Source organism: Suncus etruscus, chromosome 13, assembly GCF_024139225.1.
Source record: "Suncus etruscus isolate mSunEtr1 chromosome 13, mSunEtr1.pri.cur, whole genome shotgun sequence".
Classification (NCBI taxonomy): Eukaryota; Metazoa; Chordata; class Mammalia; order Eulipotyphla; family Soricidae; genus Suncus; species Suncus etruscus.
This window is the reverse complement of record NC_064860.1, coordinates 43049919-43066402: the sequence shown is the minus strand read 5'-3', so window position 1 is coordinate 43066402 and position 16484 is coordinate 43049919. Positions and strand designations below refer to the sequence as shown.

The 16484-nt window shown below is 48.8% G+C and overlaps 1 protein-coding gene across 1 annotated transcript in view; it reads left to right on the top strand.

The window, feature by feature from the left end:
• The window catches only part of IFNGR2 (interferon gamma receptor 2), a 30083-nt gene extending 14760 nt beyond the window's left edge, over positions 1-15323 (top strand). The window contains exons 3-7 of the mRNA XM_049785792.1: positions 5556-5755; positions 7253-7401; positions 11308-11467; positions 11682-11839; positions 15070-15323. Of these exons, the coding sequence (XP_049641749.1) occupies positions 5556-5755; positions 7253-7401; positions 11308-11467; positions 11682-11839; positions 15070-15195 (793 nt within the window). The 3' untranslated portion in view covers positions 15196-15323. The remainder of the gene's footprint in view (positions 1-5555; positions 5756-7252; positions 7402-11307; positions 11468-11681; positions 11840-15069) is intronic.
• Positions 15324-16484: the final 1161 nt, after the last annotated feature.

Genomic DNA, 16484 nt, shown 5'->3' with positions numbered 1-16484 from the left:
GGGGTGCCAGGGATGGATCTCAGCACCCTCCACACTTGTCTGTCACTCTGGCCCCCTAGCTCAGTGTTCTTTCCCACTTGATTCTTTCGTGTAAATATTTAGACTCAATGCTGACCATAGGCCGGTTCCCGTCTCCCACCCAGGTGTGGCCAGCAATGTTGACCTCATCCGGAAACCAACTCTGGTTGGCGCTTCTCTGAAATTTCTTGAGACTGAACTTTGGAGTTCAGAGGAACAGATTCTTTTTTTTTTTTTTTTTTTGTGGTTTTTGAGTCACACCCGGCAGTGCTCAGGGGTTCCTCCTGGCTCCAGGCTCAGAAATTGCTCCTGGCAGGCACGGGGGACCATATGGGACGCCAGGATTCGAATCAATGACCTTCTGCATGAAAGGCAAATGCCTTACCTCCATGCTATTTCTCCAGCCCCCAGAGGGACAGATTCTAATACTTGATTTGGTTTAGGAGGACTTTAGGGCCACACCTGGTGGTACTTCTGGCTTACTTCTGGCTCTGCACTCAGGGTTCACTCCTGGCAGGGCTTGGGAGACATTTTGGGGTTCTGGGGATCAAACCAGGTCAGCTGCCTGCAAGACAAAAACCCTCCCACTGTTTTTCCTCTCTGGCCCTAGACATAGCACTTTTGGCCTTGACCTCACAGGAGCAGGAGCTAGTGTAGAGGGCTGGATGCATGGAGTGATGTCTGGTATAGCCTGGTGGCTCTGAGGAGGCCTCCATTTAGAAAACCCACAAACATCCTATATTTATCTTTTTTCCTCTGTGTGACACCAAATCCCTGCAAACAACATTTTGATATTTCTCCCAGTAATTGCATCATCTATATGAATAAAGAGCCTCAACTTTTTTTTTTCTTTTTTTTGGTTTTTGGGCCACACCCAGCGGTGCTCAGGGGTTACTCCTGGCTGTCTGCTCAGAAATAGCTCCTGGCAGGCACAGGAGACCATATGGGACACCGGGATTCGAACCAATCACCTTTGGTCCTGGATCGGCTGCTTGCAAGGCAAACACCGCTGTGCTATCTCTCCGGGCCCGAGCCTCAACTTTTTATTCATTTATCTACTTTAGGAATCACTCATCTATGTTATGTAGAAGATAAAAGAAAAATTATGGAAAATATCAACGAAGGATTATCCCCAGAGATAGGACTACAGACCTGAGTTCTAAGTTAGGGGTAAAAAGCTGTCAATGAGGGTCATGATGGATTTTGCCCCTTTTTTTTTGAGGGGACATGCCTAGAGGTACTCAGAAATCACTCCTGGCTCTCCAGGCAGACCATACAGAATGCCAGAGATTGAACCTGGGTCCTCCAAGTATGAGGCAAGTGTCCAACCCACTGTTCTATCTCTGTGGCCCCAAATGATTTATTTTGTATAGAAGTAGCATGGGGAAATATGGGGAAGGTCAGGAGCACATTGGATGTTCTAAGGGAAGTAACAGGGTGTACTGAGACCATAAATGTCAATTAATGGGGCCCAAGAAGGAGGGAATGAATATTGGGTTGGCTTGGACACTGGAATGGGGCGATAGCTTTGTGCATCAATACCAGAAACTCAGGACACTTAACACTGCTACATAAACTATGAGTTAAAAAAAATGTTAAAAATTTCAGAAACAAACAAAAAAGTGGTCTAGAAGAAGTGAAAACTCTAGAGGCCCAGTTTGTTGGACAAAGGTTTACGCACTTTTGTGGAACCCCTGATCCATATTGCACGGTCAGTATAGGTGGCTGATACTGACTTTTTTTTTTCTCATTTGACAGACAAGACTGAGGGATGAATAAGTGGGGCACAGGGGTGGCATTTGAACCTGGGGACACTGCTCTAAAGCCATGAGCTGGGCCACTGCATCTTACTCCCTCATGCATGAAGAGAGACCAAAGACATGAGACAGTGGGCAGGGCACTTCCTTGCACATGGCTCAGATTTCGTCCCCAGAAACCCTTATGGTCCCCCAATCCCTGTCAGAAGTGATCCCTGAGCACAGAGTCAGGAGTAACCTGTGAGTGCAGAGCCAGCAGTATGCCCTGTGCACTACTGGGTGTGTTTGACCCCCAACACACACATCCCCAGAATTTGATTTGATTAGGGTTAATGAAGGCCTGTGTGTTGCCTTGTGTGTGTGACCCCCAACACACATACACACACACACACACACACACACAGAATTTGATTTGATTAGGGTTCTGGAGGCCTGTGTTTGCTTTGTGTGAAGACCTGGGTTCTGTTCTGGTACAGTCTGGTGTGGTTGCAGGTGGCGCAGGCCTGAGCCTTGAACCCTGAGGCCAAGTAGCACTAATAGTGACCCCCTGTACCTGCTTGGGAAATATGTCATTCCCCCATACCTCTGTGAAAAAATAATCAATTTTTAGGCAGAAGCAAATTGCAGGGGTCAGCCACAGACTTTCTGTGGTGGGTCATGCTCTTGGATGCTCATTTTATTCATTATTATTAAATGATATTTATTATTACTTATAAACAACAAATCATATTTATTATTTACAAATAATGAATAATATGTATTATTATTTATAGGCACCCCTACTCTTCCATCCCCTCCACCCACAGGCACCTTATATTCAACCTCTGTACCCAGCTGGCAGGCAGCATTCTGAAACTGTTTCCTTCCTCACTTTTACTTCCCCAAACTGTTGTGCCTGTCCCATCCCCCTTCTCCATTTCAACTCTGAGGGGTTGATTGTTCCACCTTCCAGGCCTTATTTTTAGAGAAGCATTGGGGGGAAAAATTGGTTGTTCTGAGAAAAGGGAAGCTCAGAGGAGACAGGGGAAGAGATTGAAGAAGCATGATCAGTACCCAACTGCAACCCAGGAATAGGGGGCCTTCACCACTATCACCCAAATTCTGTAGCTGGGATCAGCTAGAGGAGGGTCAATATATCATATCCTTAAGTATCAGGCAATTTTGTAAAAAAGGTGCATCCTTCTTTGGAAAGGCCACCCAGGTCAGGTTCAAGCCCCCTTAGTGTCCGGAGGTTGGTAGGTGTAAGATCACACTGAGCTATTAATTCAAAAAAAAGGCATTCTTTCCCCCATCTTCCTCTCCCATAAAGCTCTTCCTTTAATACCCACCTGGATCATACTCTACCCTGCCCCCTAGTGGGATGGGTATTGGTTTAATAAAGAAAGAGGCAGTTCTGGCTTTGGGTTCAGGCAGAGACCAATAGGCGAAAAAAAAAAACCCACTGATTCCATGATTCTTCCCTGGCTGGCTTGGTCTATTAATTCTTCACCACTGCCCTGCTTTTTCAGACCTGCCTGCTTGAGGGTTAGAAATACGTTGCCTGAAAAACAAACAAACAAACAAACAAACAAACAAATACAAATTAAAAAAAAAAAGAAATACTGTACCTGGTGTGATCCCAGAACTCTGAGATTTTATTTTATAAGTGGGTGGTGTCACTTTGTACCAAATCTTCAGAAGTGGCTTCCTCCCCACCCACCCTCACACCTGAACAGGAACTCCACAGAGTCAGGAGTGTGCCGTGGTTAGGACTGCAAAACAGCCACCTCTCTGCTGTCTCCCCACCTGCCTTGCCAGACCTGAGCTGAATGATAATCTGGGGTTCAGCCTGTCCCAGTCTAGCCCTCAGCCTCCCACCGCAGCTTCTGTCAGCTTTGGGCCTGTCTCCAGAGACAAGGACAGAGACCAGAACTGGGGATCAGGGGCTAGATAGGTAACACTGCAGGGAGGGTGTTTGCCTTGCACACGGCCGACACAGGTTCAATACCCAGCATCCCTTAGCCTGCCAGGAGTGATTTCTGAAAGGAAAAGGTACAAGCTCCTGATTGGATGGAAGCTGCACACACAGTTCTTATTCCACTCCAGAGTGCGTGTGTGCGCGTGTGCAGTGTTCATGCGTGTGCATATGTGTTTCTGGAACTCAGGGCCTCACCTAAGTGAAGCTCATGTCCAACCACTAAGTCAAATCCTCTGCCCTTGTAACTGGCTTTTTCTTGTTCTTGGGCCTCCTCAGTGGTGCTCAGGTTGCTGACAGGGCCACTATGGGGCAGGGGCTGTTTATGCAAGGCAGAGGCACTGAGTGCTCCATGCAGTGCTCAGCCATGTGGAGAAGACCTGTGGTGTTGAGCTGCCTGTCTTGAGTTCTGAGCCCCTCTCAGGGATCTGGATGCTTTCTGAGGCTTGCACCCTTAAACAGCTCTCACTCTCACAGCTGCTCAGTTCTGAGATCCAAAACCCTGATAGGAAGGTGGGGGGGGTGGGCGCAAGCAGCCTGTGATTGATGCTCAGTGTCTTTAGTAGCCTGGGAGACCCCTGGAAATGCAGGATCTGAGCCATGGGGACATGTCACTGCCTTGGAACCCCCCAACAAGGACACATTGGCAAGGATGGTGAGAAGTGGCAGAGTACTGGGCAGGGGCCAAAGGTGACGCACTTTGGAGTTACCCCACACCCCAGCAGTTCATTCATAGTCAGGACCCAGGGAGCCACGGACATTGTCCTCGCAAACCTTGTGAGCATGTGATGGACTCCAAGGCTTTGCTACTCTGGAGGGGGCTTCGGGCCACCCCAGGCAGTACCAGAAGGAGATAGGGAACCATGAGGGACCAGGAATAGGATTCAGGGGCCCGCAAGCGTACAGAGTATGGATAGATGAGCAACCCCACCTTTTTGGGATTCACACCCTGCAGTGCTCAGGAATTACTCCTGAGATATGAGCTCAGAAATCACTCCTGGTAGGCTTGGGGGATCATATGGGATGTCGGGAATCGAACCACCTTCTGTCCTGGGTTGGCCACGTGCATGGCAAATGCTCTACCGCTGTGCTATCTCTACCACTGTGCTATTCTCCAGCTCCAAACTCCACCTTTTTTGTCACCTTTAAACATTTCTGACTCCTGTTTATTTTTTATTTGTTTTCTGGCTGCTTGTTTTGTTTGGGGGCTACATCCAGTGGGGCTCAGGGGTTACTTCTGGCTCTGCACTCAAGAATCACTCCTGATAATGCTTGGGGGACCATCAGGGATGCCAGGGATCAAGCCCAAGTCAGCTACATGCAAGGCAAGCACCCTTCCCACTAGACTATCACCTCATCCCTATATTTTTTGGTTTTGTTCTTGTTTGGGGGCTATCCCCGGCAGCACTCAGGAGTTATCCTGGCAGGCTTGGGGACCATATGGGATGCCAAAATTGAACCTGGGTTGTCTGTATGCAAGGCACATAAACACCTTATCTGCTATGTTATTGATCCAGCCCCAAACCAGCCCTATTTATTATGGAGAACCATAGCTGCGGTGCTCAGGACTTACTACAGTCTTTGTGCCTCAGGGACCCTCTGGGAGCACCCAGAATCAAACCAGAGTTGATCCACATGTGCAAGGTGAATTTCCACTCACTTGCTGTTCCCGTTTATGTGGCACAGGCTGTTTGGGCAGCCTTTGGTTTGGGGGGTATTGTGTGCATGGCGAGGACTCCTGTTGTCTCTAGGGGAGACTGCTGTGAGAGAGTCTAGACAAGGGACCCTAGTGACTTGGTGGGGGGAATCTTTGCTTCTTGCCTTAGCACCAGCAGCCAGTGGAGTGATGTGAAACGTGGCCATCCGCCCAATGTCGACTGCTCATTTATCATGGCTACCGTCTGCAACTTCACAGCTGGCAAAGGCTTCCCGTATTATTTCAACATCTCACTGAGGGTCCGCGCCCGGCAAGACTCTCATACCTCGGCCTGGACCTCAGTGCCCTGGTTCCAGCACTACCGAAATGGTAAGGAGCATGGAGCTGATGGGACAGTGGCACCCCGAGTCAGTCCTCCCACCCCAATGGTTTTGAGGCATAGACCCAGGTCATTTAATGGTGTTGCTGTGCCAGGTTCATCTGTTAGACAAAACTTATAATAAATGCAGGTGCCTTCAGCATCCTGGAAGAGGGTTTCTTTTTCCGCCACTTTTAAAACCAAAAAAATAAAAATTTTACTCCAGGGATTGGAGCAATAATAGCACAGCAGGGAGATTGTTTGCCTGTATGCAGCCAGCCCGGGTTTGATTCCTGGTATCTCATATGGTCCTCTGAGCCCACCAGGAGTGATTCCTGAGCACAGAGCCAGGAGTAACTCATGAGCACTACTGGGTGGGGACCCAAAACAAAAATGATTTCAGGCTGAGATGGGCTAAACTAGTACTAGGAAAGAGATATTCACTGTAGGCCTGGGGCTGATTTTATTAAAATTTGTAGGGCCAGAGTGATAGTACAGTGAATAGGGAGCTTGCTTATACATGGCCAGCCTGGGTTTAATCCTTGGCATCTCCGATAGTTCTCTAAGCACAGCCAGGAATAATTCCTGAGTGCGAAGCCAGGAGCCGCCTCTGAGCACTGCTGGGTGTGCCCTTCCCTACCACCCAAAATGTTTGCAAACCCTGGTATAGTTCCTCCAAGGCAAGTGCCTTAACCCCTGTGCTCTCTCCAGCCCCATGTTGTCTCTTCTTAAAGGGAGGGTCCCTATATTTTACAGAAACACTGAAATATTTAACAGCAGTAGGAGTCCTATCGTTGCCATCTGCCTCTTTTCAAAACAAGACAGGATTGGAGTGACAAGGCCTAGTGGGTGTACCCAGGGGCTCCCAGCAGACTTGGCATTGCTGTGGACATTGGACATAGTGTTGCCCCTATTCCCAGACAATCCATGTGGCAGCTGAGAGTGGTCAGGAAAAGCGTGAGAAGGAGACACAGGAGCAGTGCCCCACCCCTTGGGGCACAGGACATCTGTCCCTATATACCAACCTTCACTACCCAACCGAGAACTGGGATTGGGACAGAAGGCTAGAAAACAATGGTGGTGTGTGAGCACCTGTGCAGGGCTGAGTTAGGGAGCCATTCTCTGGCCCTTGCTGAGCTCACCTGCACCAGGAATAAGCCCCTGAACATAGCCAGATGTGGCCTGCAAACAAAGAAAAGAAAACATTATTTTTCAATAAACCTAGAAACAGATGAGTGCATTTTTGTGAATATACATGCACCTGCATATACTCAAATGAACGTGTGCAATAGCTTCATTTGCATATGCAAATATGCATTTGTAAATGTCCATCTACTCTTGTGCACGTGTGGTGGGCAAATGTGTGTGCATTTATAAGCGCATCATGTTTGTACGTGATTGTACATCAATTTGAGTGGCATAGACACTCAATGGGCTGGTACCTAAGATATCACATGACTCACGGGCCTGCACGTGCCCCTGTACCCTGCTTCGTCAATATCTTTCAGTTACCATCGGGCCTCCGAAAAACCTATCGGTGACATCCAGAAAAGGCGCCCTGTTCGTCACCTTCTCTGCACCCTTTAATAAAATTGACCACAACAGGGCTTCCTTCCAATATTTTGTGCAATATGGAGAAGAGGCAGGAACCCCAAAGGTAAGAGCATTTTCCTTCAGCCCCTTTTCTCTTTCACTCCCTCAGTATTTCTGATAGAGATGAGCGAGGAAACATGAAGGCTGAGAGAGCGGGACTGAGGGGCCTCCCAGAGCTGAATTACTCATTCCCACTTTATGAGCCTGAAGGCTGTTTTTTTGCATACTGCCCTCTGGCCCAGCATTAGGGGTTCTCAGCCACACTGGAGTTGGGGGCTGGTTCCGTGGGCTGTTTCTCCAATAAGGAGACCACTGTGACCTGCAAGATCCAGTCCCCTCCGTTCTGCCGGTCTGAGTGGTTTGCAAAGGGCCACATCCACAGGAAGTTTCTAAAAAAACAGGCCGGCAGCTCTGAGCTTGGCACAGCCGGGGGCACAGCAAACCAGAATGATGGCACAGCGAACCAGAATGATGATACAGCAGGAGGACACTGGTCTTGAATGGAGCCACATCTAATTCGATTCCCTGATACCCTATAGAGTTCCCCAAGCCTCTATAGGAGGGATCCCTGAGCACAGCCATGTGCAACCAAAACACCCCACAACTTGAGGGCTGTGTTTCTGCAGGACACACACATTCATTGCATTAAGATCTGGGCAGGCCAGGGCTGGAGAGATAGCATGGATGTAGTGCACTTGCCTTGCATGCAGAAGGACAGTGGTTTGAATCCCAGAATCACATATGGTCCCCTGAGCCTGCCAGGAGCAATTTCTTAGCGTAGAGCCAGGAGTAACTCCTGAGTGCTGCCGGGTGTGACCCAAAAACCAAAAGAAAGGAAGGAAGGAAGGAAGGAAGGAAGGAAGGAAGGAAGGAAGGAAGGAAGGAAGGAAGGAAGGAAGGAAGGAAGGAAGGAAGGAAGGAGGAAGGAAGGAAGGAAGGAAGGAAGGAAAGAAGGAAAGGAGAGAGAGAGGGAGGGGGAGGGAGGGAGGGAGGGAGAGAGAGGAGAGAGGGAGAGAAAGAGAGGAAGGGAGAGAAAGAAAGAAAGAGGAAGAGAGAGAGAGAGAGAGAGAGAGAGAGAGAGAGAAGAAAGAAAGAAAGAAAGAAAGAAAGAAGAAAGAAAGAAAGAAAGAAAGAAAGAAAGAGAGAGAAAGAAAGAGAAGAAAGAAAGAAAGAAGAAAAGAAAGAAGAAAGAAAGAAAGAAGAAGAAAGAAAGAAGAAAGAAAGAAAGAAAGAAAGAAAGAAAGAAAGAAAGAAAGAAAGAAGAAAGAAAGAAAGAAGAAGAGGGAGAGAGAGAGGAGGGAGGGAGGGGGGAGGGGGGAGGGAGGGAGAGAGAGAGAGAGAGAGAGAGAGAGAGAGAGAGAAAGAAGAAAGAAAGAGAAGAAAAAAGAAAGAAAGAAAGAAAAGAAAGAAGAAAGAAAGAAAAGAAAAGAAAGAAAGAGAGAAAAGAAAAAGAAAGAAAGAAGAAGAAGAAAGAAAAGAAAGAAAGAAAGAAGGAAGGAAGGAAGGAAGGAAGGAAGGAAGGAAGGAAGGAAGGAAGGAAGGAAGGAAGGAAGGAAGGAAGGAAGGAAGGAAGGAAGGAAGGAAGGAAGGAAGGAAGGAAGAAGAAAGAAAGAAAATAAAGATCTGAGCAATCTAGCCTTGGACACATAGATCTCCAGGCATCCCATAAGATCACCCAAGCACTCTCAGAAATGACCCCTGTGCTCAGAGCCAGAAGTAACCCCTGAGAACTGTCGGGTATAACCCCAAAACCAAAAAAATAAAATAAATAAAAATAAAAATCCCAAAGGGGCCTGAGAGTTAGCACAGCAGTAGGGTGTTTGCCTTGCACACAGCCGATTCAGGATGGAGGGTGGTTTGAATCCTGGCATTTCATATGGTCCCCCCCAAGCCTGCCAAAGCTATTTCTTTTATTTGTTTGTTTGTTTGTGAGCCAAATTTCACTCGGGTTATTCCTGGCAGGCTTGGGGGATCATATGGGATGCCAAGGAATCGAACCCAAGTTGGCCACATGCGAGGCAAATGCCCTACCCACTGTGCTATTGCTCCAGCCCCAAAATATTAACAGTATCCTCTTTTTTGTTTTGTTTTGTTTCGATTTTGGGCCAGACCCAGCAATGCACAAGGGTAACTCCTGGCTCTGTGCTCAGAAATCAATCCTTGCAGGCATGGGGGACCATATGGGATGCTAGGGATCGAACGCAGGTCTGTCCCAGGTCAGTACCATGCAAGGCAAGTGCCCTACCTGCTGAGCTATCACTCCACCCCTGCTGCCAGGAGCAATTTATGAGTACAGTGCCAGGAGTAACCCCTGAGTGCTGCCAGATGTGACCCAAAAACAAACAAAAATCCCAGAGAAGTACTAAAGTGATAGTCCTGGGGGGGGGGGGGCGGTGTCACCTTGCACGAACCTAGTTTCGATCCTTGGTGCCTCAGTTGGTCTCCTGAGCCCCACCTGAAGTGAGGCCTGAGCACATAGCCAGGTGTCAGCTATGAACACTGCCTGGTGTGGCCCAACATGAAAAAGAATTTTTTTTTTTTTTGGTTTTTTGGGTCACACCCGATGGTGCTCAGGGGTACTCCTGGCTGTCTGCTCAGAAATAGCTCCTGGCAGGCATGGGGGACCATATGGGACACCGGGATTTTAACCAACCACCTTTGGTCCTGGATCGGCTGCTTGCAAGGCAAACACAGCTGTGCTATCTCTCCGGGCCCAAAAAAGAAATTTCTAAAATGAGCTAAAAATATCCCTGAGAAAGTAAAATAATTAGACTGAGTACTGGAGGAAAGGGAAACCACCTTATCTCCCCAAAGTGAGGCTGGGTGCAGGTGTGGTTGGCTGGTGAGGAGAAGGCCTAGAAGAATCTAGAAAGAAGAGATGCCAACCTCCCTTTTCCATGGATAGTCTACTCTTGAAGTGGGCTTCTATGTGTTTTGAGGTTGTGTTTTTTTTGTTTTTGTTTTTTGGTGGGGGGCAAACCCAGCTATGCTCAAAGATCCCTGTCAAGGCTTAGAGGAAATTTATGGGTTCCTGGGAATCAAACCCAGATTGGCCACATGCAAAGCAAGTGTACTACATGCTGTTCTCTTTTACCAGCCCCTGTATTATTATTTTTTCCAAAAGAAAAACATCTTGGGGCCGGAGAGATAGCATGGAGGTAAAGCGTTTGCCTTTCATGCAGGAGGTCATCGGTTCGAATCCCGGCGTCCTATATGGTCCCCCGTGCCTGCCAGGAGCAATTTCTGAGCCTGGAGCCAGGAATAACCCCTGAGCACTGCCTGGTGTGACCCAAAAACCAAAAAAAAAAAAAAAAAAAAGAAAGAAAAAAAAAAAGGAAAAACATCTTATTGTGCCAGAGGATGAAGAGCATCCATTCTCCATCCCATGTGGGTGAAATACCACCGCCCCAGCACCTCCATGCAACATTGGTCACTCTGCTTCAGAAGAAGCAAATTAAAAATCAGCAGGGGTCTGGAGGATAGCATGCACTGCAGAGAGGGCACTTGTTTTGCACTTGGCCAACCTGAGTTCAGTCTCTGGCATTTCATAGGATTTCATATCCCCCTCCCCTCAATCCCTACCAGGCAAGCATAATCCCTGAGTGTAGAGCCAGGGGCATTACCAAGTGTGAGTGCAAAACAAATCAACAATGACAGGAGATAGGACACTGGCCTGGGTTTGATCCCTGGCACCACATAGGCTCCCCTGAACCCCACCAGAATGATCCCTGAGCAGTCAGGTGTGACCACCCCCCCCAAAAAAAAACAAATAATAGTGATGATGATGATGATGATGATGATGATGATGATGATGATGATGATGAGCAAGACGATTACAGTAGAACCGTCTCTTTGGCTGCCAGTACCCCTTCTGTGCTCAGAGGGGAACTTGTGAAGGACAGAGCTTGTGAAGGACAGAGCTTCCCAGGGTGGTTGGGCTGACCCCTGTCTGTTGCCCTATCTTGTCTAGGTCAAAGGCCCATTCAAGAGCAACTATATTAAGCTGACAGATGTGAGGCCTGAGCGTGTCTACTGTGTACGCGTCTGCGCCCAGCTGTACTCCGAACGATTGACACCGTCAGCCCAAGGCCTCTACAGCAACACCACCTGCACCCAGATCCTGCCAGATGGTAATGGGTGGGAGAGACCTCGGAACAGTTGGCCAGGTTGAGAACCACGAGCTGGAGCTGAGCTTTTAGAGCCACGGCTGCTGCCATTGTTGAGGGGATGGAAAGAAAGGACAGGGGCGCGCTTACCACAGGGTTAGTGTGGAGGCCAGGGAGGATCTCCCTGATTTGTGTGTCCTGCTCCAAAGGCCTCTGACCCATCTCCTCCTCCTCACAGACTCCTCACAGATGCAGCAAGTCATCTTTGTCATTGCTGTCACCTTCCTGGGGCTGATCTTTCTGTTGGGGATCTGTTTCTTCCTGATCCTGAGATACGGGGTCTACTTCAAGCGCTGGTTCCACACTCCGCCCAGCATCCCCCTGCAGATAGAAGAGGTATGTGTGTGCCCCAATGACCTCGCAGTGCCCAAGGTCACAGGCAGGAAAGGGGCAGAGTTGTCCGTGGGTCCAGGGGCACAGAAGTCAGAGGTTTGAGTGAAGCCAATGGTGCTAATTTGCAAGTCCCCACATGACAGAACGAAGGGAGCAGGGCTGAGAGATCAGGATTTGTCCTGGGCACAGTAGCTGGTCTCATCCCACCACCCCAATAAGTGCTACTGGATACAGCCCTGGTAGCCTCCAAGCATTCCCCCAAAAAGATGAAAACAACTCCTCAATGAATGAATTTTTTATAATTCATATTTTTGGTTTGGGGCCATACCCAGTGGCACTCAGGACTTACTCCTGGTTCTGCACTCAGAAATGACTCCTGGTGGGCTCAGGAGACAATATGGGGTGCTGGGGATTGAACCCAGGTTGGTGTGTGCAGGGCAAATGCCCTACCCACTATAGTTCTCTCTCCAGTTCCTTTGAATGGTAACATTCACCAATGAAGATTTACTCCCGTGTTTGGTTTTTTGTTTTTTGTTTTTGGGTTACACCCAGCAGCGGTCAGGGGTTACTCCTGGCTCTATGCTCAGAAATCGCTCCTGGCAGGCTCGGGACCATATGGGATGCCGGGATTCGAACCACCATCCTTTTGCATGCAAGGCAAATGACCTGCCTCCATGCTATCTCTGTGGGGCTGTGTTTGGTTTTTGGCTTTGGGCCATACTCAGTGATGCTCAGGACTTACTTCTAGCTCTACACTGTGGGCCCTGGTGGGCTGGGGAGAGATAAGAGAGAAAGAAAAGGAGGGGGGAGAGAGGGAGAGAGATAGTGAGAGAGAGAGGGAGGGAGGGTGGGAGAGAGGGAGGAGAGAAAGAGAAAGACTAAGTAGGTATCTTTTTATTCCCAGCCTGCAGTCTGAACTCTGCCTCTGCCCCAGGGTTTTCTGAGAAAGATAGATGTAATTCATAGACTAGAGCGGGCTGAGGGACTCCTGTACATCCAGGTTTGAGAGAGACTAGGATAGATTTGAGAGGATAGGGAGAGAGACAAGCAGGCAGCAAGCATCTCCTGATGCTTTATCTCCAGCCGCCTTTTGATTGGCAGGCTCTGCTCTGGACTCTAGGTGACCCCCAATCCAACAATCAAAGTTTTTCCTTAAATACCTACTATTACAGGAGGGGTGGCCAAAAAGTGTGTCCAGGTCAAATTCCAAGGGCTTGTCCAGTCCAACTGCCATTGGGGATGGTGTGCCCAATGGGCGAATCCCAGTTCAATTACCATTACATCAACACCAGGGATCAAACCTGGGTTGGCCACATGCAAGGCAAGGGCCTTCCCCACTGTGCTATCACTCTGCTTCTACTCAGCTCTAATAAGGAATGGAATTCTGACCTGGGCTACACCCTAGTAGGTGAACTGAATTGGTCACAAAAGAATCATTGCAGAATTGCAGCTGTGGAGGCATCAGGGAGAACCTGACCAAGCCGGGAAACAGGCGAGTTCCACAGGCTGAGACATGCTTTGCGGGGGGAGGGTCCTCCCCACCTTTCGATCACTGTCAGGGAGTGACCCCCCCCTCCCCCGCCCAGACATACACTTGCAATAACTACTGAGCACTGCTAGATGTGACCGCAAAATAAGCCAACAGGAAAATCAGCAGACAAGGTATTGATTGGCCTAGAATGCAGCTGAACTGGGTTTGAGCCCTGTCACCACATATGGTTCCCCACCCCCTCTGCCCCGTCAGTTGTGATCCCTGAATGCAGTGTCAGGAATAAGTCCTGACTGAGCACTGCCAGGTGAAGCAGAAAGTGATAATCATCAACATGAATGAAGCAGGGGCCAGAGAGATAGCACAGTGGTAGGGCATTTGCATGAGTCCAACCCAGGAGGGATCCATTGGCAATCCATATGGTCCCCCGAGCCTGCCAGGAGCGATTTCTGAGTGTAGAGCCAGCAGTAACCCCCTGAGCACCACTGGGTGTGCCCCCCCCCCAAATAAAATAAAATAAATGAAGCAGACACAAGAGCAGATGGACTTGTTAGGGGCAGGCAGTGCCTTATCTCAGAAGAACAGCTCTAGGGGCATTTTTCCTCACTCACTATCTCCACCTGTTCCCCAGGACCACTGTGGGTCCCCACGTGAGTGAATCTAACCTTTAGGTGTGACTGTAAACCTTAAGATCTTGTGGTTGTTTTTCCTGGGAAAGTGAAAAAAAAAAAAAAAAAAGTCATTTAAAGCCCTGAGACAGATGAGTCAAATTCAACCCGATTTCTGAGGTTTCAAGTAGTGCCTAGTTCCCCGAGTTCCTCTTTTGTGCTGGGCCCAAAACCCTGTGAGTGAGCACTGGCCAGTGGCATTTCCCAAAGCCCTTCATTGGCTTCTAGTGAATTCCCACTGGAGCAGGAGCAGAAGGCAAAGTGAGGTACCATCCAGCCGTCACTGCATCCTCTGGGACCTCTCACTTTTGCTATCACACACACATTCCCCCCAATATCCTCCAGGAAATTGTAGCTCTAGGAGAGGGCATTTGCCTTGTATGCAGCCCACTCAGGTTCAATCTCATTTGGTCCCTTAAGGCTACCAGAAGTTATTTCTGAGGGCAGAACCAGGAGTAGCCCCTGAGCATCATTGGGTGTGGCCCCAAAACAAAAAAGATAAAAAAAAAACTTCTATCCATTTCCTGCTCCTCATTGACACACACACCCCCATCACTGCCAGTAGGTTTTTTTTTTACTTTGAAAAAGCTAGACTTGAGGGCTCTCTCACAACCCCCTGAGTTCTGGGCCCATCTCCTTGAGCAGGAAGAGGGATTGGGTCAGCTCCTGGTGATTCATGAGACTTAGGGCACCGGAAGTCACTAGATGGAGAATTTGTTTTCTGGGTCTGCAGGACAAGCACTTGTCTCCCTTAGTCAAAAGAGAATGGCTCCTGGGATCACAGAGTGCATGGATGATGTCCTGGGTTTCATCCCCTGCTCCCCCAGATGGTTCCAACTAAAACTCTTTCATTTTTGTTTGGGGGTATTTAGGACCCACACCCAACTGTGCTCAGGGACCACAGCTGGCCCAGCTGCTGTGTGAGGTGGGAAATGAACCCTATGGGGTGGTGGGGGTACAGACCATGGTTGGCAGTGCACAAGGCAAGCGCCTGAATGCCTGTGTGTTATGTGCCAATCCGCCCAGCTCAGATTCATACCAACACACTAACCCCCTGTGGCTTCTCAACCCTCCAGTACCTCAAGGACCCTGCCCAGCCCTTCACTGAGACCTTGGACCAGGACAATTCCCAGAAGGAGGACTCCTGGGACCCCGTCTCCATCGTCTCCATGTCTCCATCGTCTCATGTCAACACAGACTGAAAAGCTCTTTTCCCAAAGCACTTTGCACAGAAGCCAGTTGGGGACTCACTGCTGACTTCCTGCCTGCCCACGCTCCTCCCTGACCCTGCTGCAGAAAGGCCCTGGGGGTAGGGCTGGAGTGACTACCGTACTCTCCTCTCCGGAAACTTTTCTCTTCTCTCTTCCTTTTTTTTTTTTTCAGGGTATTCTAAATCAGGCCCACTTCTTGTTTGCATCTGCAAGGACCTGGCCCCAAAGGCCTTTATCTTGCAAGTGGAAGTGGCTAAACCCACCTTGGATACCCAGCCCCAAGTTGGGTCCCCTGAGTATTGTCAGCTGTATCCTCCCCTACTCCTCCCACACCAAAATAAATAAAACAAGGTCTCTTAAACACTAAAAACTAAAGATCTGACACTGTATGTTGGATCAGCGCCAATTGGTTGTTGGCTGGGCCTACAGGCAGGAGACTGGACTTCTGGGTATGAGCTGGTACCCCCAGGGCACCCCCAGCTCCTCCCAGTTTGGAGTCTGATTCCTTTGGATTAGCAGGAACCTGATAGGCAGGTATTTTCTTAGTAATTTAAGTTTCTTTCTTTTTTTTGTTTTTTGTTTGTTTGTTTGTTTGTTTTTGGGCATACTCGGTGACACTTGGATTACTCCTTGCTAGGTGCTCAGAAATTGCTCCTGGCTTGGGGAACCGTATGGGACTCTGGGAAATCAAACCTTGGCCCGTCCTAGGCTAGATCAGGCAAGGCAAACGCCTTACCCCTTGTGCCACCGCTCCAGCCCATAAGTTTCTTTTTTTGATTCTTAAATAAAGGACGCTGTTATTCACTTTTCTGAAGTCTGGGTGCATCATTTTGCCTTATTTGCTTTGATTTTTACCCCCTGCCAAGTTTCACCTTTTAAATATTCCTGTACCTGGGGGCGGAGTGGTAGCACAGTGGGGAGGGTGTTAGTTTTGCATGAAGTCTATCCAGGTTCAATCCCCAGCATTCTATATGGTGCCTCAAGCCTGCCAGGAGTAAGCCCAGAGCACCACTGCCTTAAACCCCTGTTCTGTACTATCTCTCTGACCTTCAAGTTTTGTTTTTATAAAGAATTCCCAGGGCCCAGAGCAATCGCACAGCAGTAGGGCATTTGCCTTGCACACAACCTATCCAAGACAGACCCAGGTTCAATTCCCCGGCATATCTAAGCACAGAGCCAGGAGTAACCCCTGAGCACCACCGGTTGTGGCCCAAAAACCAAAAAAAGAAAAAAAGAAAAAAAAAAAAGAATCCCCAGTGGAACCCAAGGTACTCTGAGGG